Genomic DNA, 26,993 nt, shown 5'->3' with positions numbered 1-26,993 from the left:
CTTTAAAACAATGGAGACCCATTTCTGTTATGGGATCGTTATATAAAATCTTCTCCCAAATTCTCTCTCTCTCTCTCTCCGTAATTGTTAATTGATTGTTGGTAATTGTACTAACTATGAAAAAAGTACAAGATTACAAGATTACAAGCTACATGATGGCTCTAGTATCATGTAGAAAAATATACAAAGTCGCGGCAATTGAATAGAGGAGATTCTTGTATGCCACGGTACTAAATCCTCTTGAGGGAGGTCAATATACTATATAAGATCTAATTGCTAATGCAGGAGACCTTGACTCTGGCAATATATCCTTGAACACCTGCAATTGAGTTGAAGTTGAAAGCATTCTGGGTAACCCAAATATGCTAACAACCCCAAATCTGAGAAAATGAAACATGAGCTTCATATGTTTCTATAGCGGGATGGGGTATTTTGGCTGAGCAAAAACCCAATCAGAGGGGCGCAGCAATAGACCACTCACAGTTCTCCAAATATCTAACAAAAAGTCCACATTTTCCGAGCCAAAGGGCAGGAGATAAATCAATGATATGACGAGTCCACAGTGGTTGTGCAAAAGCAGCAGTTGCCATTCAATATTCGGCCCTGAATTGAGGCAAGAGGCAGCCCACCAATGATCACTCACCAAAAAAAGACCTTGCATTTAAAGGGTGTTTCATTTAGCCAACCCTCCATCACAGTCATCTTCCACCAGACTTTAGATTTATGCATACCCCAAGTCGCATTGGCTTTATCGACCAGCCAATGATGATTCTTAATCATGAGATGATAAACCTGGTTAGCTGAAGCCTTTTAAACCTGGTACACAAAAGGGTTGCACAAGTTTGAGCATCCTATCTAGCTAACCCCACAAGTCATGATATCCACAAGGAATCCGATAAAGTCTCCTAGCTATGCGTAAGGACATGAACACCCCATGGCTAACAAGAGTGGCATCAACAATTGAAGTCAAACCCCCCCTTTCTCTCTTTCCCTTTTTTTTCCATAAAAGGTAATTGTATTAATTACAAAAAAAAGACAAAGTACAAGATTGCAAGATTACAAGATGCAGGATCTCTCTAGTCCATTGTGCATAAAAGTTGACACAATGATGACACTCAGCATTTTTGCCATGAGACTTGTTGCATGCTCTATTTTCAGAACTGCCCTTTTGCTGAAATTTGCCCCTAGTTTGTTGAATTATTTTAATTGTTGAGTCCTTCCATCAGCAAAGAACTCTCCATATCAGAATATAATAGCTAAGCATTTGAGTTACTCAAAGCTGTCCTGAAAGTATCCCAACTTTCAAGCAAAGTGCATAGCAAGAAAGTAGCCTTGAACACATCATCAATGTGGAAATCCAAAGCAATCAGTTGACTTAAAATTGAGTTGAACTCATTCAAATGTACAGACATGGCTGTACCTTCATGCAAAGGTCCATCAACTTTTTCAGCCAATAAACCTTGCTAGCTGCACTTTTCTGAGCATACAATTCCCCAAGTCTTCGCCACATTTCATATGTAAAATTCAACTTCGCAATGTTAAAGAGCAAGTTGTCTGGCACTGAGAGCTCTATGGTAGAGCATGCAAGCTCAACCAAATCATCCCACTCTTTTTGTTCCATACCTACTGGTCTTAGATGAGCTTCACCTCTTTCTTTTGCATCAAGACATTATAGCATTGTTTTTGCCATATTACAAAATTGTGTGTACCCTCAAGCTTCTTGATGTGCAAAAGGTTGCTGCTGTCATTGTTTCCAGCCATGTTTTGTAGCACTAAATTGACTCAAACGTCAGCAAATGCAAGTCCAAATGTCACACAAATGACCACGGTATGTTGCAAGTACCAACGAGCAGTGAAAATGAAGAAATTGCAGAAATTTCAGATCTGCAACCTGATTTCCAGAATTAGAGAATGTCTGTTAGTGCACTCCACAACCAATTACAACCAGATTTATAGACCAATGCACCAATTGCATGTGAAATCCCCAAAATTTTGCTGCAATTTCTGCTCCAAATGCATTCTTGGGCACAAATTTTATGATTGTGGTCAAAAACCCCAAATTTTCAAAGGCAAATCTGCCCAAATTGCACAATGCACCCAAGTGCATATACCAAGCAATTCCTGCACAATTTGATGAATTTCTGCAAAAGCCCCAATTTTCTTAGATCCGGTATGCACCAATTTCAATGGAATTGACAAGATTTCACTAGAATGTGAAAAAACCCAAATTGCCTAGGAAAATGTGCACCAAATTTGCAATTTTTGAATCAGATTGTCCTGTTCTGTATCAAAATCCCCAAATCCGGGAAAAGCCCCAATTTTTCAGCTCAAATTTTCACATTGTTCTTACACATGTGAACACCCATCAATATGCGAAAGGTTTAATTCCGAAAACCTTTGAAATTCCAAATAAATATTGAAAAATCTCTCGTTACCTTGATTGGACTGTCGCCTGCAGTCTAAGCTATCTGACGGACTGACACAGTCTGACGGCTTGTCTAACGCAACCTAACGGATTGATGCAATCTGACAGACTACCTAACGCAGTCTGACTAACTGTCCTAATGCAGCTCCAACAACCTGAGCTCTGATACCAGTTTGTCAGTGGAGTGTGCAAGGATCGAGACACGCAATGCTATGGTTCGCACACACACACACACACACACACAGCACAACATATGGCTTATTCAAGATAGCAAAAAGAAGTGGTAGGAAAGAAGGCGGGACGAACCAGAACGGCGCTCAGGACCGGGACATCAGAAACGAGGCCCAACGGGGCTGAAGGGCAACGGCAGGGACCCCAGCCCCCAGGACTGACGATGGACGGGCGACAGCTTATGCCGTCTGCACACCGGTGGAAGCAGTCGACGGATGGCGAAACGGAGCAGGCGGCAGGTCGCGACAGGGCACCATCGACAATTCTCTCTCTCTCTCTCTCTCTCTCTCTCTCTCTCTCTCTCTCTCTCTCTCTCTCTCTCTCTCTCTCTCTCTCTCTCTCTCTCTCTCTCTCTCTCTCTCTCTCTCTCTCTCTTTTTTTCGTAAAAGGTAATTGTATTAATTACGAAAAAATACAAGATTACTTGATTACAAGAACGTGACAACAATCCAAGCCATCATGAGAGGAGGTGCTAAGTACTACAAGTTACAATTTCATGGCAAGGATGCGGAGGAAATTGCCATATGCCAAGGACGGAAGTCCTCCGTAGAGAGCAAGTCAGAACGATGGAGAAGAGCTAACTGCCAATACAAGAGGCCCTTAAGCCTTACAATATGCCGCTGAATATTATGGGCGGAGTCAAACAGAAAAGCATTCCGAATGGTCCAGTTATGCCAACAGCCCCAGTATCGAAGAAAGTGATACATGAGCTTCATATGTGGCTGTGCGGGAGTAGGGTATCTGGGCTGGCCCAAAACCCAATCAAAGGGGCACAGTGTGATACCAACCACCCCTCACCAAACGGCCGACAAGAATAACCAGACTTTCTTAGGGATGGGGCAAGAAATAAATCGGTGGCGGGCGGATTCCATAGTAGTGGTGCAAAAGAAACACGTGCCATTGGAGATTCGTCGCTTGGAAAGAGCCGAAGCAAGCGGAAGACCCCCAATCATCACTCTCCAAAGAAAGACTTTGTATTTAAAGGGTGTCTTGTTGACCCAGCCCTCCATCACAGTTGCCCGCCACCATGACCGAGATTTGCGCAATCCCCATAAAGCATTTGCTTTAGTAACTAGCCATTGATTATCTTTAATCAGAAGATGATACACTTGATTAGCGGAAGCTTTGCTCAAATGCAGCCGTCCTTGTAGGTCCCAATCTTGCCAAGGATGATCCGAAGCAAGAGCAGGAAAGGGTTGACTGCTCTGGATCACCATCAAAAGCTGTTCCCATAAAGGCCTATATCCACGAGGGATCCTGAAAAGCCGTCTAGCAGTACGAAACGATATAAGCACATTGCGACTGGCAAGGGTGGCATCCGCAACTGAAGACAAGCCCAAACGTGCCATTCGGTTGAATTGCGGTCTAAGCTCATGTTTACCTTCCCACGAAAGTAAACGCGAGACTGCCAGTAATTCCAATTGAAAAGAGTTAGCAGCCAAGCGATCCTCCGGTGGGTGCCACTGAGCCTTTTGAAGGACGTGTTTCCAGGAAGACACCAAATGAGTGAGCAGCGATGAAGAAGAACTGGAAAACCGCGAATCAGCATTCAAAACGTGCCACCAAGAACTCCGGAGTTGGGTATTGCCATGCCGAAGCCCATGGCCCTCGAGGAAATAACGGGCGATAGCGACCCACGAATGATGATCATCCGAGCACATGGCGCGGAAAAGGGACCAACGAAGTGCCTGCATGTGAGTTTGGGCATCTAAAATAGCTCCGCCACCCATGCGTTTGGGGGTGCATGCATGCGACCAGGAGATCCAGGAAATACCTGCATGCAATGAATCCCTCTTCCATAGCATGAAGCGAATAGACTGAGTGAGAGCATTCAGAGTCGTAGGAGTCCAGGGCAACAATGGCAAGAAATATGTGAGCATTGGCAACATAATGATCTGGGCTACTTTGAGGCGAACATGAAAAGGCCAGGCCTGAGACTTCCAATACATAAACTTGGCCACCATTTTCTGAGAAATCCACTGCAGAAGCTGCTTTGGGGGAACATCAACACCCAAAGGATATCCAAGATGCCTGACAATGGAACCTCGAGGAACAACCAGACCCTGCCAGTCCAAGGACTGCAAATCCGACTCCGTGCAGCTTAGAATGACTGATTTGAGCGCATTGATACGAAGGCCTGACGCCTGACCAAAGAGACCCCAAACATCCAATGCTTTTCGAAGGTTATCCTTGTCCGCACGCAAAATCATAAAAGTATCATCCGCCAGGGATTGGCTAATGAAGTGTTGTCCTATAGGAAGCGACAGTCCGGCCAACTGGGAGGAGGTGGCCATATGTGATAACATGGAAAGAACTGGATGTGTCGCAAGGGCAAAGAATAAAGGGCTCAAAGGGCATCTCTCTCTCTCTCTCTCTCTCTCTCTCTCTCTCTCTCTCTCTCTCTCTCTCTCTCTCTCTCTCTCTCTCTCTCTCTCTCTCTCTCTCTCTCTCTCTCTCTCTCTCTCTCTCCGTAAAAGGTAATTGTATCAATTACAAAAAAATGTACAAGTTTACATGATTACATGATTACAAAATACACGAGGGCCCTAGGCCAATGTGTGTAAAATCCCAGTACTAATCCACGAAAAAGGTTACACAAATCATGGCAAAGACCTAGAGGCAATTGCCATATGCCAGGGAAGCAAGTCCTCCCGAGGGAGCAAGTCCGAGTGCCGAATGAGATCCATCTGCCAATGCAAGAGACCTTTAAGCCGAGCAATGTGTCTCGGTACATTAGAGGCCGAATCAAAGAGAAAGGCATTCCGCGTGGTCCAAATGTGCCAGCATCCCCAGTATCTAAAAAAGTGGAATGAGATCTTCATATGTAACTGTGGCGATGTGGGGTAGTTTGGGCGCAAAAAAACCCAATCGAAAAGAGTTAGTGAGGACCCCACCACTGCGCGCCAAACTTGTGACAAGAGTGACCAGATATTCTTGGCGAGCGGGCAAGAAAGAAATCGATGTCGGGCCGATTCCACAGTAGTGGTACAGAAGAAACAATTTCCATTCGAGATTCTCTCTCTCTCTCTCTCTCTCTCTCTTTTTTCGTAAAAGGTAATTGTATTAATTACGAAAAAAAGATACAAGTTTACATGATTACAAGATACACAAGGGCCCTAGGCCAACGTGTGTAAAATCCCAGAACTAAGCCACGAAAAAGTTCCACAAGTCATGGCAAAGACCCAGAGGAAATTGCCTTGTGCCAGGGAAGCAAGTCCTCCCGAGGGAGCAAGTCCGAGTGCCGAATGAGATCTATCTGCCAATGCAAGAGACCTTTAAGCCGAGCAATGTGTCTTGGTACATTAGAGGCCGAATCAAAAAGAAAGGCATTCCGCGTGGTCCAAATGTGTCAACATCCCCAGTATCTGAAAAAGTGGAATAAGATCTTCATATGCAACTGTGGCGATGTGGGGTATTTTGGGTGCACAAAAACCCGATCGAAAGGGGTTAGCGAGGACCCCACCACTGCACGTCAAACTTCTGACAAGAGTGACCAGATATTCTTGGCGAGGGGGCAAGAAATAAACCGGTGTCGGGCAGATTCCACAGTAGTGCTACAGAAGAAACAATTGCCATTCGAGATTCTCCGCTTGGAAAGGGCCGAGGCAAGAGAAAGGCCACCAATCATCACCCGCCAAAGAAAGACCTTGCATTTGAAAGGTGTCTTGTTCAACCAGCCCTCCATTACAGTTGCCTTCCACCATGACTGAGATTTTTGCAATCCCCATACAGTATTAGTTTTCACACCCAGCCATTGATTATCTTTAATGAGAAGATGATACACCTGATTAGCAGAGGCCTTTTCAAGACTCAACCGGCCTGCAAGGTCCCAGTCCTGCCAAGGACGATCCACCGCCAGGGCAGGAAAGGGTTGCCTGCCCCGAAGCACCGACAAAAGCTATTTCCATAAATCACGGTATCCGCACGGGATCCTGAACAGTCTCCTGGCAGTACGAAAGGATGCAAAGACATTACGAGTGGCAAGGGTGGCATCCGCAACTGAAGTCACACCCAAGCGGGCCATGCGATTAAATCTTGGTCTGAGCTCATGTTTGTCTTCCCATGAAAGTAATCTCGAGACTGCCAACAATTCCAATTGAAAGGAGTTAGTATGCAAGCGGTCCCCCACTGGATGCCAATGCGCCTTTTGGAGCACCACTTTTCAGGAGCTGACCAAATGCAGTAACAGAGAGGAGGGACTGGAAAATCGAGAGTCTGCATTAAGCACATGCCACCAGGAGCACCGAAGACGTGTATTACCATGGCAAAGCCCGCGGTCCTCAAGAAAATAACGGGCTATAATGGTCCACGGGTGGTGATCCACACACATAGCGCGAAAAAGAGACCAACGAAGAGCTAGCATATGAGTTTCAGCATCCGAAATAGCTCCACCACCCAGGCGTTTGGGGGTACATGTATGTGACCATGAAATCCACGAAATACCTGCATGCAATGAATCCTTATTCCATAACATGAAACGAATGGGGCAAGTGAGAGCCTTCAAAGTAGTAGGAGTCCACGGCAACAATGGCAAAAAATATGTGAGCATGGGCAGCATAATTGTCTGAGCCACTTTGAGGCGGACATGGAATGGCCACGCTTGCGACTTCCAATACATAAACTTAGCTGCCAGTTTCTGTGAGATCCACTCCAGTAGTTCCTTTGGCCTAACATCAACCCCCAGTGGGTATCCAAGATGCCTGACAATGGAGACATGGGAAACAACCTGACTCTACCAGCCCAATGACTGTAAATCCGACTCCGTGCAACTGAGAATGGCTGATTTGAAGGCATTGATACGAAGACCAGAAGCATGATCAAAGAGCGTCCAAACATCTAATGTCTTGCGAATGTTGTCCTTGTCCGCACGTAAAATCATAAAGCTATCATCAGCCAGAGATTGGCTAATGAAGTGCTGTCCCAAAGGAAGAGACAATCCGGCTAGCTGCGCAGAAGCCGCCATTGAAGATAACATTGAAAGAACCGGGTGAGTCGCCAGGGCAAAGAAGAGAGGACCAGGTAGTTGCATATTGTGCGGAATGAAAAGTAAACCCTGAAGAAGAAGGGTGGAGCCAAGACCAAAGATCTTGCTGAAGTACGTGAAGAGCAAAGGCATTCTATACCCGACTTTCCGGAGCATCCATTACCGAATGCCCTGAAGTGGACTGAGAAGGTTCAACACACATATTGAAATCCCCCATCAAAAACCCCCTTCTGCCAAGGGACATGGAGCTCTGCAAAGTCTTCCAAAGATCCCATCGGGATGCAGGGTCATTCGGAGCATAGAGGCTCAACAACCATAAAATCTCTCCTTCAAATAAAACTTCGATTACCACAAAGCGGCCTTGTACATCATTTTTAATAAGAACAGGCTAGTATTTCTCATGGAAAATCATAAGCACGCCCGAATAGTGCATAGCATGTGTCCCTGCATAAAACAGGCGAAACCCATGGCAATCCACAACTTTTCCTGCTTCCCCATGACTCTTGTACTCAACCGCACACAAGACATCCCACTGGTTCTCATGCAAGACAGTCCACATGGCATGTTGCTTATGACGAGAACAAATGCCTCGCACATTCCACGTGGCTATCTTCATATATCTTCAAGAACGAGGCACCTGTTGCCTCAATTTCACCTTTTCCACGAGAGCGTCCAGGACACCTTCATCCAGAAAATCAACTAACACTGCAAACGAATTCTGGCGGCCTGCTTTAGAGGTAGATGGAATATCCACTGCCTTGGGAGTGGAATGGGGATAACGACGATCCCAGGGTGTAATCACATTACCTCTAGTATCAAATGCCAGCTTAGCAGGTGAGCCCTTTGGACCATCTATATAAACTTTCCTTGTAGACTGATTACGGGGGGTTGAAAGAGCCATAGTACGCGCAGCCTGCTGCGAAGAGAACATTTCTTTCCTGCGCATATACGTGCGCACGGAATCCTGTGAAGCATTAGGCCCAGAATCCGCCAGCAGGCCTGCATCCAACTTTTTACCTATTTTTGGACGTGCCTCGAGCCAATCATTGCTACGGGGATCCAAACCCAGGACCTGTTGTTTACCTTTATCCCGAATATTAGGTGGCTGGGGGGCCTCTTGTGCCGGGGCATCAAGCACCATGTCATCCTTAGGCAGCACAACATGCGCATCATCTGAAGACGGTTGTCTCTCTGGGCATTCGGCCATAAAATGCCCCAATTTACCACATGAAAAGCAATGTCTTGCAAAGTTGCCCCATTTCAAGTGAAAGTGCAAAGGACGCATGCCAAACCAATTGAGGCGAAGCCACGCAGGCCTTTTCCTCGCTACATCCCATAACATGCATAAATGGTTTCTATTCATAGCCCTTAGGCTTGGGGGAACCAGCACCGTTCCCACAACTGCCATCGCCTCCTTTAACAATGGCCAATAGACCGCCGGACAATTTTCCACTTCCACCCATACCGGGCATTCTCGTTGAAGCAAGCGCTAAAAGTCTGCCATAGGGCGCCATGGCACAGCATGGACCAAGCGGCGATCAAAGAATAATGGCAACTTGGACAGGAGCTCTCAGCCCGATGTGTCTCTGATTTCAGCAGCACCTCATAAAATCCGCGGGGTCCAAGAAAGATCTCCTCAACACACTCCCCTTGTAATAAACGGTGCAGCCACTGGCGAATATGGGAAAGCACTGGGATCCTGCCAGTGAAGAAGAGTATAACTGCACGGTCATAAAACACCGAAAAAGACCGCGAGACTAATTTCGGGTCCACCGTGGCTTCCAGCACTTCATCAGTTCCCGAGTCAGAAAAAGCTTCATGATTATGCTGGACATAATCGCCAAGCAGAGTATTGGCTAATTCCAGCAAATGCTCCCAGTCAATCTCCTGGGAATCCCCAGAATCAGAGGCAACCTACGCATAGGAACGTTCCAGAGGACCCATCATCTCGTCAGAAGTATGCTTGGAGCGTTTGTCCACAAGGCAGGTCAGAACCAGAAGTCATCTCCTCCGTGCAAGGAACCATATCCTTCGGCTCCTCTGTATCAGAATCAGGACCAAGGGCAGCCACCGTCTGGTCGATAAAAGCCATATCCAGGCCAGCCATACTACTGGCCTCTCTCTAGGTCAGGGCGCACAACCAAGGGCAACGTCGCAGGCCCACAGGGCAGGTCAGCCGACGTCTCAGATTCGCAGGGCAGGTTAGCCAACACCACAGGTTCAGCAGGGCGGGTCAGACGAGGGGCTAGACGGGCGCACCAACACAGGGAATCGCGGGGCAAGTCGTCATGCAGACGCAGGGACCGCCGGACAGGGAAAATGGCACAGACGTGCGCGCGGGGGCTCGCAGAAGATCAGGTCGACGTTGAGCAGGGTTCAAGCGGGGCGCGAACCAGGGCGAACCAGGGCAGGCATGTCCGAGCGGGCGCGAACAGGCGCGAACAGGCAAGGATGGGCGCGAACAGGCGCGGACGAGCACAGACGGGTCGGGCGGCGACAACGACTGGCACGGATGGGACAGGCTACAGCCGACTGGCGCGGATGGGACAGGCGACGGTGGCGACTAATGCGGACGGGACAGGCGACGGTGGCCACTGACGTGGACGGGACAGGCAATGGTGGCGACTGGCACGGACGTGTCAAGCGACGGCGGCGACAGGCCAGACGGGCACGGAAAGGACGGGCCAACAGTAGGGTTTTAGTCCCGCTCCCGCCATCCATCTCTCTCTCTCTCTCTCTCTCTCTCTCTCTCTCTCTCTCTCTCTCTCTCTCTCTCTCTCTCTCTCTCTCTCTCTCTCTCTCTCTCTCTCTCTCTCTCTCTCTCTCTCTCTCTCTCTCTCTCTCTCTCTCTCTCTCTCTCTCTCTCTCTCTCTCTCTCTCTCTCTCTCTCTCTCTCTCTCTCTCTCTCTCTCTCTCTCTCTCTCTCTCTCTCTCTCTCTCTCTCTCTCTCTCTGTGTGTGTGTCTGTCTCTCTCGTGAATCTCTATGTGTGGACAAGACAACAAGAGAGTACGGAAAAGGATGCATAAGAGCCAGCCACCTATACAAATTACTAGACCAGATGATTGGCATGAATATGCTTGCACACTTTATGATTTTCATGGGCAAGAGCCTATGCCACTCCCTTCAACCCCATGACCAGCAAATTGCAGATTTTTCACAGAAAAAAAAGTGACAAATGCCATATGGAAACTAAAAAATGGGCAAGCCCAAGATCATGATGGTTTAGTAGTAGAACAATGCACACATGTCTATGATATCTTGGCACCTACGCTAGCTCTCATCTTTAATAGGGTAGTTTGTGATGGATTTGCAACTAGTTGGTCAGACCATACTATTGCGCCACCCTTTAAGAGTGGAGACCCCATGCTACTTAGTAACTATCAAACCATCATGATTGGTCACATGTTGACCAAAATATATGGCTCTATTGTGGAACAACCATTGAGTGAATGGACCGAGATGGATGGCCTAAGATTAAAAGGCCAAGTTGTCTTCAGGGGATATACAACTCTAGACCATATCTTTACATTGAGGGAAATCATCGAAGAAGGCAATGCATTTGAGAAAAAGATCTACCACTGTTTTTTGGACTTTCGCAAGGCCTTTGACATAGTGCCACGTGCTAGACTCATGAGAAGAATGCAAGACATTGATGTGCCCATAGAGATACAATGGAGTATCTAGGCCTTATATGAGACAATGACATGCAGAGTACGGAAGCCTAAGGGCATCTCAAATACAGTCAATAGCACCATTGGGGTGAGACAAGGCTGCCCTCTTTCACCGACACTATTTGGGTTGTACATAGATGAAATTTCAGAATATGTGGACAGAATTGGTGGGGCCGGAGCTGGAGTGTTGATAGCATTACTACTTTATGTAGATGATATTGTACTTATATGTGACTCACCTGAGGGAATAAATAGATACTTGGATGCATTACCAGCTTTTTGCAGGGATAGAGACCTTAATGTAAACCTTGGGAAAACTAAAGCTATGGTATTTAACACTTCAGCTGCTTGGGTGACGAGAGATGAGCACCAATTTACTTTTGATGGAGAGCCAGTGGAGATGGTCAAACAGTATGTTTATTTGGGGGTCACATTGAAGGGACCACAATTCTCTTGGAGACAGACATCAAAGGCTCATTTGACAAAAGCATGTGCAACCTTTAGGTGCATTGGAGAGGCAGTGTGCTCACATACTATTCATGAACCGTGCACCAAACTATGCCTTTTTGACACCATGGTTACACCCACACTCCTATATGGGGTAACTATTTGGGGTCCGCGTCTCTTGTACACAAGGAGATAGCCTTTGGGAGACATGGATGGACCAAAGAAGGAATAGTCTGATGGGTGGGAGCATATGGGAAGACCACTAGTCATGATGATCTCACGTATGATACAAGCGAAGAGCTCGACCCCACATGAGATTACCAGAGCTGAGTTGGGAGCATCACCCATGGTGGTTGAGGCCTTGGTCTAGGCAGTAACTTTCATACATAGACTATGGGAGCTCCCCCAAGATAAATACCCACGGCTAGCCCTAGCCTCTTCTAGACAGCTAGCAACAAATGGTGATAGACATTGTTGCCATGCTCAGATGAGTACAGGGATGAGTTCACATGGGCTGCGAATTGACAAGCTACTCCCCTTTGACTATAGCCTAGACTTGACTTAAGCCAATCAAAGTGAACCATGTGATCAAAGCAGACATACACTTCGATCCGTCAACCCCCCTCCTCCCATGGCACAAGGATGACACACTACCAAACCCACTTCCTTCAAGTATCTAAGGATGGTTTCATCACCCGATCCAGTTACATACATACACAGCTGCCTCATGGATTGCACACAGTTATCGGTTAGATCCGCACCTCATCCCACCACCTAAGGATTGAGACATGCAGATGGGAGGGCATACAGACAAAGGAATGCATATGCCCCCCATGCAACAAAGAGCCAAAGACAGAGAAATATTACATATGTCGATGCATGGTATATTATGATATACGAGGCAGATACCACTATCTACTCTGAGAGGCTTTTGGACCCTTGAGACGAATCATGCAATTTGAGGATCGGAGATGCTTGGGTTTCTTCCTCTTGGAGCTATAGAGGTGTAGAGTATCAATTCTACGAAGTAGGAGGTCCCCCACAACTCGTCGGCTCACATAGACAAAGAGTGGTCACTGACTTTTTCATTGCTATAGGACCGAGTGTGGCACATACCAATACTATTGTCACACAATCTTCAAGAGTACATCATCATTGGACCTCATCTTCTGTAGTTGTCCCTTTGGATAGAGTAGTGGCACTCAGCCAGTGTAGGCGTGAGAGGGCAGCCCTGTCTGATTGACTATGCAAGAGTAAAAGGTTCAATAACACCACCATTCAATATGATACCCAAAGAAGCATAATTACTATAGTTTATATCAACTGGGACATGCGGGGCCGAAAACCCATGGTTTGTATAAGCTCCGCAAGAAAAGAACACTCCAAGTAGTCAAAGGCCTTTTCCAAATCCTATTGGAGTAGCACAACCTCCTAATTAGATTACTATGCATAATCTATGCCCATTTGTACATTCAAAATATTATGCAAAATATTCATACCCTTAATGAACCCATATTGATGGGGATGTACAATGCTAGGAAGGTGCTTATGGAGGCGATTAGCCAACACCTTCCAAAAAATCTTGTACATAGTACCCATCAGAAATTGGTCGCCAATGTTTGAGCATTGAAGGGGAAGGGACTTTAGGTATCAACTTGAAAGCCTCTTCTTTCTAGGATGCAGGCATGATTCCAAAAAGCCAAACCTCTTGACACAAAGGTGTGAAAGGTTTTACCAAACAGGTAGCAGAAGTCTCGAAAAATTTCATTCGTGAGACCATCCCAATCCAGGCTTTTATCTCTAGGCGAATGCAACAAGACATCCATAATCTCATCCTCACAAATATTGGTCTCCAATGCAGCTTGGATGTTGAAGGAAACTCGAACCTTGAGCAAGGCATAAAAAATTGAATGAACGTAAGCAATTTGATCAGAAGGTATCCGTTAGGAACCAAGAAGATCCAGAAATAACTTTTGGACATATGAAAAATGGACAGATTCACACCTCTCATCAGCGGAGGAGTCAATGAAGACAAAGACAAGCAGATGGATAGATAATCCAGCAGAGGACAGGATAATGTCAACCCTATGGTTGAGAGCCCAAGACAGAGCAGCACTACATATGTAGATGTATGTGTACCATGACATATTGGGGAGGTATCATTGCCTCCTCCCATGAGGGCTTTGGATCTTTCCACCATGTCATGGAGTACAAGAATTAGACATGTCTAGGGGTTTTCCTCCTGAAGCTCCAGAGGTGCTGCATAGCAGTATTATGAGACAGAAGACCAGCCCAGAGGGACCATCCAAAGAGCAGTGACTTGTTTTCCCCATAGACCAGATTCTAGAGGCACTAGTTGTTCAGCAAACACAAAGTCATCTCGCCAGACTACACCTAACCCATGCCACGGTGTCACACTAGAGAGGGGCACAGTGAGCTCAACCATTGGGTCCACGACTGAGGGTCTTATACCACAGTCAAATCAGAACCATCATTGTGAGGCACAAGAGACTCACCCCCAGGCAAATCAGAAGAGCGGCCTTGGATCACACTATAGCCAGGATCATTTGCTGACCCTGAGATCCAGAGAGGCAGCTGGAGTATCTGGATACCTTGCACATACAATTCTTAGGCTTGTAGATTTTTAGGTACTAGCCTTATGTTAGGATGCATTTTTTCCACTTTCATGATGAGATGACATCAAACAAACATGTATGTTGGTTTTGTCTCATAGGCCACATTGCCCTTCTGTAGATGTTAATATAGCTTTCTTTCTTTCTTTCTCTACATCCATAGTATCAAATTATATTAATGCGTAAAGATGGCCATATGCAAGGTGCACTTTAACTGGTAGGACCTCATAATAGCAAAGACACGATGTTGCTATTGATCAAAATCATACTTTTACCTATGAGTCACTTAAATTTGGACAGAGAATATTCATAGACTTGGAGATAGATGGAAGAGATTATATGGACATTCAGAGCACATGAGGAGATGAGGAGCCTGCCTAGCCATTTGGGTTAGGCATTTACTTTCATATATTCTTGTGGCCTATAGATGACTAGAGCTGCCTGATTGGTAGGCTTGGAATTAGACATTCTCTCTTGAGAGCAACCAGCGTGGAGATCTATTTCCTATGATTATGCTTATTTCATGCATATGGGCTTTTGTACTATTTTTACTTTAGAGATGATTATTGCTAAGGATTTTTTAATAGAATTATCTTTCCTTATTTCAGCACTTCTGTTTTCATCAGGTCTAGGTCAAGTATTAAAAACATGGGACTAATTTGATCACCATATTTCTAACTGCATTCTTTTGAAGCCTCTAACTATTGTACAAGGAATGTTCAAGAGCACTCCAGCAATAACTGATCTGATATGTTCATTAGATACTGTGTATGGAATGGAAGATTCTCGGGAAAGACTAAAGATGAGCATGGAAACGAGAAAAGAAGAAATAGAATCTCGTTTTGAAAGGCAACGGAAGGAACTAAAAGAAGTGCAACAAGAGCTTCACTGTTTAACTCTAAGGAAAAAACGGCTTTATTTGCATTGCGAAAAGGTAAGTGTTTATGATGTTCGAAAATCATAGAGTTGCATCAAAATGAACTTCAATTGTGCAATGTGGAGCTTTTGGAGGTCAATGTCTGAGTCCTTGGGCAAGATCATTTCACATGTACGATTTATACATACAGAAATAGCTATCTATGTTAGAAGAATGCTAGTAATAATGAAACTCATGTACTGAATTTGGTAAGTACCTAAAAAACTTTAAGTGTATGCAGCTACAAGCAAAGTATGAATCTTTGCTGAAAAGGGCAAGATTAGAAGATGGTAAGAACCGTTCACCTCAATACTGCATTACCAAGGTGGCACATGAAAGGGAGTTGATGCAACAAGAAGGATACCGACTTGAACAGCAAGTTGTACAGGTCCAGGCTCTTAAAAACATTATTCTTTAATGTGGTTTGATGGTAGGAACATCTCTAGGTTTCTGTGGGTTTATCAAGAGAAGCTTGAGTTTGCAAAAAAGTATGGCAGTCAACAAGGTGTGATGATATTTCAGCAAAGTTGTAACTTATGAGCTGTGAAATCACATCCAAACTTTGCACAAAAATCATGGTTTGACATGGTTTCTTCAAAAAGGCTCTTTTTTAAAAAAATTTCTTAGAAGATGTAACAAAGTAATTATCCTTGGAGTGGATCATGAAGTGTTGTAAAGGACTTTCAATTGCAAAGTTGTAGTAGGATTTTGAACAAAGATATGACTAGCTTAGTGCCACTAAGCAACTACTTCTACTTCCAAAAAGATTTGCTTTTTCTATAGGCTATGGATCCTCCACTACAATCAGATCTAGAGAAGTTTTAAGAAGATAATTCCATAGAAAATGGGTTGAAAGCTGATTGGGTTGATGTACGAGAAGCAATTTCAAAGGTAGTAAAGGAGAGTAGTAGTCGCCAACCAAGTCCTTGCGACTATGTGGTGTATCACTTCCTGTTGGGCATTCTCAAGGTCATGCATCGGCCAAGTGAAGCGCCTTATCAAGAACTTCATTTAGTCTAGAGAAAACAGGAGCCTAACCAAAGTAAAGGTTGCTTGGGATGTCATCATACAGTCTAGATCCAGGGAAAGCTTGGAGATTATAGACCTAGATAGCCAGAGCAAAGCTTGGATGGCTAAGCTCATTGTTAGGGATTTGCTTCTAGGTGAGGAGCCTTGGAAGAAACTTCGTGATATGGAGGCTGCAGGCTATGCCATTTTCTCACTAAGAACCATGGTAACCCAGCATCCACTAGATTCTTCAAGAGATCAAGACCATGGACTTGTTCTACAAAGAGGATATTCTTCTAGCAATCTTTGCGACTAGCAAAGATAGGATATGTACTTGTATGGTTGAGGAGGATGGTTGTCTCCAGCAAGAGGACCTTGACTAGACAACATTCATTGGATGCTCTAGACAAAGGATCTGAGTAGTGGCTCACTTCAAGAGGAAGTGGCACATTGATCGAGACCTAGCCACCTAACTAGTAGATGGATGGGGGAATATTGGGCTTTCCAAAAGAGACCTCTACAGTGATTACTATGGGATCCAAGAGAGTGGGCAGAGCCTAGCAATTGGCACATAGCTTGGATAGAGTGAGGACCCAATAGCATGCATGAGATGCACAGATCCAATGGAGGGATAGAGGCATTGCCTATGGAACTATCCTAGAGCCCACAAGGTTTGGAGGAGAGCCCTCAGGATGATTTTTCATGCCACAACAAAAACCATGGTGGCAACCTGGGGGCTATAGCACGGGTCACAAATAGAGGCCCAACATGTGGTTATGAGGATGTTCAAGGGAGTTGTTCTTTTCTCATAATTGGACAGCATCTAAGTAGGATCCCCACTTTAGATTATTTGCAGGCGCGGTGAACCTAGGGGCATTGCCACATGTGGGAGTTGATTTCCAATATCATAGTGTGGTATATTGGACCGCAAGATGCAGCCACGCTATTGACCTTCTGGATATATCCACAAGAAAGACTCTATCAAGGATCTAGATAGAGATCATTTAGACTCTTCACGAGAGAGGGAGAGGATACAGGGCAGCTCTAAGAGGATGAGGAAGAGAAGATAGGCTTTTTTGTGGACATGGAATTTAGGCACTTTCTTCCATACTACCCCTCATATGGTTTGGCATTACAACCCACAAGATTGGTTGTTCACACAACCATTCTATTTGTGATGTACTTAGTTACTCTTTAAAAAGTTCCTTTAACTTTGTATTTTATTTTAGGCTTTTTGCCGAGGTGTTATTAATAGAAATTTCTTTTCTTGGAAAAAAATAAATAAATAAGTAGCATGTCCTACGAGCTTGATTTACCTTTCGAGATATGAGTTCATCTTGTGTTCCACATGAGTCATTTAATAGAATGACCGGGACAAGGTGAATTGATTGTTCTGATTGAGAAATTATTGTGGCTCAAGGACATTGCTCGATATGTTCCATGTGAACCCAAATTGATTGTTGAACACAGGACTAAATGATCCTGTGTGACTGTTTATCTCAAATATTTGGTCAAGTGGAAAAACTGCCCAGAGGCAGAGGCTACTTGGGAGTCAATATGCTCATTGAACATTCATTTTCCTCACTTCATTCCTGAGGATATTACTAAGGACGGAAATCATTCGTATGGGGGAAAGTGTTATGTCCTTCTATATCCAGATGGGCACTAGTAGCTTTGTTCACAACGATCATGAAGTGACTTAGTACAAATGCACTAAGGAGAATTCAGGATTAGGGCATCCAAGTCCTATTTATAGGACTCAAGGCTGCCCTATTGTGCACATCATTGTATGATCATGAATTGACTTTGTGCAAATGCACTAAGGACAATTCAAGATTAGAGCAGTCGAGTCTTATTTATAGGACTCAAGACCCTACTATGCACATCATTGTATGATCACCACTCTTGGACTCTAGGCCCGTTGGCCAATGCATCCACATATCAGGATTGTGTGGACTGGTGGTATGGGACGCCAGTCCTTGGGATGTGGTCGTGACCCAATGTGCTACTAGCTCCTAGGCTTGGGGGTGAGTCCATTTGGCTCTATGGTTGGGAGGTGAGTCTCATGTCTAATCCCTTTATATTCGTACATAGAGCTTGTGTCGCATCTCATGTGCAAGCTGGATTCTAGGTGGACATTTCATCTAGGCTCTGGACAGAGATTGTGCATCGTTTCCATGACAGATGGGAGAGGATATAGGGCAGTTCAGAGGCTATGAGGAGGAGAGATGCTTTTCTTAGGATGGCATTTTGGCATCTTCTTCCTTTTTCAAACCCACATGGTCTAGCATTATAGAACTCCCAACTAGTTATTTATTCAAGCTTTTTAATAGACTTCTCCTTGTCACTTTTTGAAAATATGGAGTCCCTTACATGGCTGCTTTGTATTTTGCATTTTTCCTTGGGATATTTTGTTCCAAGGAATCTTCTTAATAGAATAGAATTTTCTCTCTTCTTTGGAAAAACAAAAGATTTCTTACTCCAATTCGGAGAAGCCTAAATGCCCATACTATGGGAAGAGGACACATTTAGAGGAGAAATGTAAGAAGTACCCTCACCTTCGCCCGAGAGCGCCCGGGAGCGAAGGATGGAGCTAAAACATTCAAGCCTTCTACCTGTACTTCAGCGGTTACCCATGAGTCACTGTTCCTTCATATTGTTGACGTAGAGGAGCCTTCTTCTGTGGTTGCCTTGTCTTTTGAGAGGCCTTGGCTGGTTGATAGTGGAGCTTCTACTAATATGACTCCACCAGGTGATTTGTTGCAAGATCTACACCTTTGTAAGGGTTCATTCCCTATTGGTGACATTGTTTTAGTGCCTATTAGTGGTGTTGGCACTTTGCCTTTGTTTTCTGACCACGCTTCGACCTCCCTTTCACAAGCCCTTTATGTTCTGGACTTGGGGTTTCCACTTCTCTTAGTTTATGGCCTTAGCCGGCTTGGCACTCGGGTTGTCCTCACCAAACAAGCCATTTGTATTGAGGATTCTTCTACACAGGTTGTTTTCACAATAGGTTGGCAAGAGAGCAGGATTTACAAGCTCCATTCCCCTTCTCTTATGTAGAGTCCTCCGAGGCAATTGTCTATGTCTACATCTATTCCCACTTGTGCACCATCTATTCCATAGGTTCCCTCCCATCCACCACCCTCTCCTTCAATGGTACCTCGTATCCCCCATCCCTTTTAGAGGGAGACGATCTCAGTGCTGTGGCTGTGGATTCTCTAGCCCCTAGTGTTTTAGAGGGGGTTTCCCAAGATCATGAGGAGCTTCTTCATTGGCAATCTACATCGATGGACTTCATCGACATTGGCATTCCTCTTGCAACCCCGGGATGCATTTCTTTCTTTGCCTTCAGCCAGATCTAGGATCTAAGAGGGGGCGTTAGCAATCGTGTTTGTCATGCTTTGTCATCTCCTGCCTATGAGCCTCAGTCTAAGCCAAACGAGGACTTTTGGAGCTCTAACATGTGTGTCATATGTTTTGATGGGGGAGGCTACTCACTCTAGAGGGCTGCTTGAGTGCATTTCTATGCATTTCCAGTGTGTTGTTTGTTGGGTTCCACTGTAAATTTCACGGGCAATTTCTGCATTTCCCAAGCTGTCCACACCTGCCGGACATTGTCCTTGCCCATTGGAATTTTTTGGTGGCCATTTGGCATTTTTCAGGCATTTATTGTGCGATGACCAGCATTACATGCTGGTTGTCCAGCATTTATGGCATTTCCAGCCACTTACTTGGGAAGGTTTGATCATTGTGGTTCCCAAGTGTAATCGTGTACGAACCACAATAGAATACCCACAGACACCCATACCCAATATAGGGTGCGGAATGGAACATACTTCATTAAGCTCGCTTATTAATTCAGGATGTATAGTCATGGAAACACAAACAGAATTCAGGGAAGAACAGGATAGAATGGCACAAAAAGTAGGCAGTTTCATTGTATTGATCTCAGAATGAATACGTCATCATATGAATACACTGGTTACATGGATGGCAGTCGGAATGGCATGTAGATCCAAACAAACACTGTGAATGGACACATGACATGACTTATGACTTTCAGTATCCAGTGAACCTGGCCCATTCACACAACAATCCAACGTGTGCAAATCCTCATCCCCAACCTAGTGGTATAGCTAAAGAAGGCCAGATCACATGGCCCATCAAGGAATGAATCCTTCTCACCATTGATGTGGTGGTTTACTGACTATCTTCTTGGTCATTGCCTCATGGCTTGCCTAACTGCCTGATTTGGATCACCCACAAAACCATCCCTGCCTTTTCCCTCTAGGCTAGTCTTTACTTGGGATCCATAGGCTAGTTAGGTTTAGGGGTTTCAGGCTAATTTAGCCACGTCCTTCTTTGGGCCAGTCTACCTAAATCCTTAGGCTTATCTTATCAAGTCAGGCTCAAAGGCTCAATGTCCAGAATTTTAAGTACCTTTTTAGGACTTTTTCTTATTTCTTCTACTGCACACTGTTTTAGGTTTACTTTGTTTCTTTAGCTTTCCAACAAAAGTATCTCAATATGAACCGCTAGTATGCAAGTTATCACAGTTCCCTTATGTACTTACATGCCTTGCTTGGTGGTTGAATCCTGCTTTCTTTACTAGCATGGAGACAAATGTTGTGCTTCCTCTCTTGAGGCAGAGTCGTCATGACCACCAAATGTTGTCGTAGCAGGACAGTGGTATGAAACATAGGCCATAGGCTGTTGGGTTTACTCCAGATGCTATCGGAGCAGGAAAGCGGGGTAAAATGCAGCAGCTGGATCACTAAATACAGGGCTGGGACTTCCACACAGCAGCACAATGATGAATGACAGTAGGGAAGAAAGTGAGGTCTGCAACAGATCTCGAATGCAGCAAACCACCAAAACTCGACCCTTTTGACTACTGCCCTCTTTCTGGAACTATTGCATTTGACAGTTTCCTCTGTCATCCAGCTGCTAGGCCTGCCTTCATCAGATCGGGCAATGAGTTCTGGTGGTTTGCTGTGTTTGGGAACTGTTCTGGATGGCAATTCTCTCTGTCACCTTCATAACGCTATGGCCATTGAACAGCCCTCCACTTGACTATCTGTTGTATCACACCTAGCTTACAGGGTTTGTTCATTGGATTTCATTTCATCATCCATTCTTCTTTTCATTCGTTTTTTCTAAGTTCATTTGTTTGTCATGTTCATATACACTGTTTACGCTACAAACACTAGCATATCCTCACACTGGCTCCATGTGGCTATTTGTCAAGCAGCTGAATCCATTGCTTACAAAGTAGAAAGTCTTGCTTCTCTTGGCTCTGGCTAGCACGGGGCATCTGAGGCAAGTAGTTAGTTGCCTATGACCAGCAGGACACACTGAATGCTTATGTTATTTGACTTATGATGTTTAGAATCTCCATGATTGTGTATGCACCGTGTAATCATAAAGTGAGAAATTCTATGAGTTCTTGTTTTTACTATACTATTGACCATTTTTGCTTTCATGATCACTAATCACCTTAATTCTAAGATGTTGCTCTGCTCTACTAGGTTGAGCACGACATATATGCCTTGCAAGCAGCTATGGAAGATGTAAAGGAAGCCAATGAACTGCTTCGACACAGCCACAAGTCACCAAAATCCAAAGAATTGGAAGATGAACAGCTTGACTTGAAACATAGACTGCAACAGGCCTTCGAAGGCTTGTATGACAAACAAAACCTGCAGAAAAGCCTGCTGGATGTAAGGAACTATATGTTTACCTTCTTCAAGGATAGATTTTGTTCTGTTCACATTCACTAGTCACACACTTTTCTTCTGCTCTTCTTATTGAAGTGGATGGATGGCTACTACTCAGGAAATGGCTAGAATGCAGTCTCGATTACAAAATCTAGAATGTGAAAGTGGTACGGTCAAAGAATGTGTGAAGTCCTTGGAAGAACAGGTTGAAGCAGCTTGTAAGGAAGCAGAAGAGCAAAATCAGAAGTTGAAACGAGCACAAGCTCAGGTCAATAGGTTGGCAAAAGAGATTAAAAGCACATATGGGTAATTCACAAATCCTTTGATCTCTCAAAAATTTTCCGTTTTCTTTGAGAGTTGCAAGAACATTGTTAACCTATTTGCATGTCTAATGATGAACAGAGATGAAATGGACAGGATTAATAAAGAGATGCAGTTAGTGGAACTTAGGGAGACAACCAAGGAAGCCTTGCTTAAGCTCAAATTACTTGCAAGTGACTACCCTGATTATGAGAAAATTATTGAAAACAAGGTACTTGGGGCTGGATTTAAGATTCCATCTGGCACGTCTAGTACAAGATCTAGCAGGTCCAGCGCGTCCAGTGTTTCTAGCAGAGGTTCAAACAAGAGTCTTCCTGTAAGGACACTAGCAAGCCCAGGATCTACAAGAAGCTCAAGAAGTGGCAGTATTGTTAACTTGGAATTTGGTGGGGGAAGCTCGTAAGAGCCAGCAAACAGCTCTCTCTTTTCGCCAATTGCTTAACTGCATTCTGACGAATGGCTGGGAATGATGTTGCTGTTAATCAAGGAACGGGAATGGCGGGCATAGAGAACCTCTCGACCGATGCAAGCGTCGCGTGATTTCAATTGACTGATTGCAGAGGAAGTATTTGTTTAAGCAGCAAACGCTGATGGCACATTGCATTTACGTATACAAGCTCACTCAATATCTCTCAAGACTCTCAGTGACAATTCCTACTGTCAAGGCGTTAAATGTTTTTTTTGAATCTTTACAGTTGTAGTCTTTCGCTTTTGGCGGACTGATTCGTACCGTCATTCTCTCTTTCTATACCTCTTGTGGTTTTTGCAAGGCTGTGTGATAAACAAAGTTATGTGGCTGGTTAGCCGGTGGTTCCTTCATTTGAGTTGCACGTTTTAGAGCCAAGTAGGTGATGATGCATGTATAGAACTCTTGTGTCAAGTATTCAATTTGTAGTAGCTTGGTGTTGTGTTCTTGTGTACTTTGAAATATGCACAGCTCATCATCGCAATTGAAAGTAGCTTGGTGTTCTTCTGTACTTTCAAATATGCACAGATCATCATCGCAATTTACTCTCTACCTCCATCACATTTCAATTCCCTATTCATTTGGCAGGTGCAATCATTCAAACTGTATACTATGACTTGACAGAGTAAGAGTTATATTATTATAAACTAGCATTCCATGCATGCTTCACGCACAAGGAACGTTAGGCCGCTACGAAGTGCCACAAAGCGACATCATGAAAGAAGCAAAGTTTGTTATTTTGCCTCACTTGTTTGCCATATAAATCTCTCTCTCTCTCTCTCTCTCTCTCTCTCTCTCTCTCTCTCTCTCTCTCGTATCCTACCTCACACCTATTACTTGCATGCAAATCTTGAAACATGTAGCAAAACGCTTAGCATCAAAAAAGTATAGCATAGTCAAAACTATATCACTTGTATTAATTGCATGTAAATCTAATCATATAATACATGCAAATAGAGAGTATAGCAAAGCAAGAATATTGAAATATGTAGCAAAAATCTTGGATACAAAAGAGTTTTGATGAGAAAAAGAAGACTTTCTCCAATGAATCTATTCAACGTGAAGCTATCTCTTTCTCATGGAACAATTCAGATGAGGTCCATCTCCACGCATAGCATGGAGGGGAGTGGTGCCAAACATTGCAATCCACTCGTGTTGACATGATGAATGATATACTAGACTTTCATCATTTTTTTACACTTGTAATGAAAGAAAATTACATTATAATAATAAAGATCATTAGGCTACAATGAAATAATATAAAGTCAACAAAAATATTATTATTATATTTTCATTAAAAATAATAATATAAAAATACTTCCCTTGACAATCCTTGACCATGCAATAGGTGCTATGCAATCTTAAGGTAAGGTTACATAGCAACTTAGATCCTTAAATTCGTACTTCTTTCCATCTATAGATATCCTATTAATATGAGAGAATAAAAACTTTTGTTTTTAGTCCAAATATACTATCTCAATTTACCATGGAAACATAATATCTATGTTATTAAAATTCCATGCACTCAATAACTCTAGCTAATGTCATGATATCATGCTTCATTATTATATGTAAAGTACATTGCAATTGCTTTTGATACTTAGATGTTAGATAGTATCCCCAAGCCGAAGTAGGCATCTACAAAAGTCAAGTAAACATTAAAGAAAGATAAACAATCTACAATGAAAAAACCATTTTTCAAACACATCAAAAAAAAGCAAAAATGCATAATTGATAGTGAGATACTCACAAATATATCTTCTTGAAATGAAGATTTATATCATCAAAATTTTTATGGTACATTTTTATACATGATATTTATAGTGTCGTTTGAAGCTCTTCACTTTTTTCCAGTAAAATTTTTTACACTAGATGATGATTTTAAAATGTAATATATAATTGACTACTAAAACACTAGTGATTTTAAGTAAAGGCCAATAACAGATAAAGTTTAACCTTATGCCTTGTTAATTGTTATGGCAAATGCCAATTGAATCTAAAATTATTTTCATTTCATAGTCAATGAAATATGCATATTACTAGGAATGAAAGTAATTTTAAGAATAAAAACACTTTCCCTAATATTTTTCCAGGTTATTATTCCAATATCTATCACATTTTTGCTAGGTGAAATCTGTAACTTGTCACAATGATCTCTATTACTATGCCTTGAATCTAACAATTGAAATCATTGTTTTTTATACCACTATCCATAGATATAAGCATATTCTTGAATAGCTTAAATACCTTAACATATTGCGCCAAATGAGGAGCATAGAGCTACATTGATAATATCCTCATGGGAGCCCTTAATGACAACAAGCTAATAACAATGAAGATCTGTCTAAAATCTCCTCCAAACAAAATAATGTTTCCATAAAATGGTGTAACACACCTCATTAGATCCCTTAGAGTTCTATCAACCACCTCGAAGGCATACCAATGCATCATAGAAGCCTCATTCCATAAAATAAGGTTAGATTGTTTCAATAACTTGGCAAGGTCACTTTAAATAGAATATTATAAGTGGATTGACCATTTAATTCCAATGGAATTTTGAGCCTTGAGTGAGTAGTACGACCATCATGTAAAAGCAAGGCAACAATGCAAGATGATGTTTTTGTTAATGCTATATGACGATTGCTTCGTAATTTAGCAAGCAAACATTTATAATGAAAAATTTATTTGTAGTTCTACCCAATCCATTCAAAAAGAATACATCTCCAGAGTTTGATTCCACAGCATCCAGTATTGCACAATAGGCAAGTCTTTGTCCATTTGTCACTCTATGATATCATATGCAATTTCATTTTGCAAAAGTGAATGGATATGCAATTGAGCATATAGTTTATGAGCATTTGGCAACCTAAGAAACGTCCATGATGATGTAAATGTTTGAGATATAATAATGCCCTATTTGTTATCTCTTATTGTAGAATATAACGGGACATCTGTCTATATCCTTATTGCAATTTATATAAAATGTCACCTGCCGTTGGTCCCATAAACATTTCCCAAAGTTGACTGGGATGAGCAAGCTCACAAATGACCAAAATTGCAACAAAAAAAGCACAAAGTTGAAGACTAGTTTACATGGAGGCAACTTTTTCCAGGCATAGGGTCCACTCATCATCACTTTCTAGTATACTTTTTTCAATGCAAGCGTCATTAAAAGTATCATGTACCATATTGTCAATAGTATGCAGACCCTCAAAAGAAGTACAACCTCAAGATACTATCAAAAGCATCCATAAGTAGTAACGCTCACCACAAGTAAGTATCACAATGTATATACAAGTATATCCAACCACATGTTTTGCCATGTTTTCTCTTTAAAGACCAAATTACATATTCCATACCCAATACATTGAGTAGTCTTGATAAAGAACAATTCTAGTCTCTAGATAGACTCAATTACATGCAAAAATTTTGATAAGGGTAGTTTTTTGAGAATTTTTATTTTGCACAATATATTATATATTATATGTATCCCAAGACATCACATAATTCTCATCAAGAAAGTGCACTTGCAATGTATATCTAGCTTCTCATTATGTAGTGAAAATTAAATATTCGCATTGTGCATCTAAATAGCTTTGTATTTCATGCACTTCATGAGTACTATATATATATATATAGAGAGAGAGAGAGAGAGAGAGCAGCTACCATTGTTGAGCACACCTCTGTATTTATATATGCATTATAGTTTTTACTCAAATAAGGATTATACAAAACAACCCATCTATTTATTAATAATATTATCCTTTAATCACCTTGTAAAAATAGGATAGCCAATATCATCAATGGTCATTGTATGCATAATTCTATAAATCTAAGGAAGATCAAAGATAGTAAAAGCTAGGTACTAGGCATTATTTTGTGTAATGATATTTTTTATCTTGAGTGTACTATTTATGGGCACTTGTATTACTTCACAGACACATTATTATATTATTACCTACAATTGTATTTGTCTCACCTATACCTATTATGTGGGTTGCACACATAAAAATGTCATTATAATAATGTAGGCTATGTCCAATTAGGTCAAGGTACAAGCATGCTTTAAGAAATGATTGGCTTAGAGCCCACAAAGTAGGTAGGATGCCCAAAAAGGGATGCAAATCCTAATTCGTTAATACATCGACCCTCACATATGCAAGGACTAT

General features: G+C 42.9%; 1 protein-coding gene across 1 annotated transcript in view; it reads left to right on the top strand.

Moving 5' to 3' along the window:
• LOC148032385 (coiled-coil domain-containing protein 39-like) overlaps positions 1–23,210 on the top strand; it is a 224,217-nt gene extending 201,007 nt beyond the window's left edge. The window contains exons 12-16 of the mRNA XM_087684085.1: positions 15,155–15,327; positions 15,551–15,697; positions 21,849–22,040; positions 22,156–22,343; positions 22,440–23,210. Of these exons, the coding sequence (XP_087540211.1) occupies positions 15,155–15,327; positions 15,551–15,697; positions 21,849–22,040; positions 22,156–22,343; positions 22,440–22,761 (1,022 nt within the window). The 3' untranslated portion in view covers positions 22,762–23,210. The remainder of the gene's footprint in view (positions 1–15,154; positions 15,328–15,550; positions 15,698–21,848; positions 22,041–22,155; positions 22,344–22,439) is intronic.
• The last annotated feature ends 3,783 nt before the right edge of the window (positions 23,211–26,993 follow it).

This window comes from Lygodium microphyllum, chromosome 8 (genome assembly GCF_053477565.2).
Source record: "Lygodium microphyllum isolate KBCC chromosome 8, Lygodium_microphyllum_v1.1.10, whole genome shotgun sequence".
NCBI classification, from domain to species: domain Eukaryota; kingdom Viridiplantae; phylum Streptophyta; class Polypodiopsida; order Schizaeales; family Lygodiaceae; genus Lygodium; species Lygodium microphyllum.
Note: the sequence above shows the minus strand (reverse complement) of the source record. Positions and strands in the feature narration are given on the sequence as shown.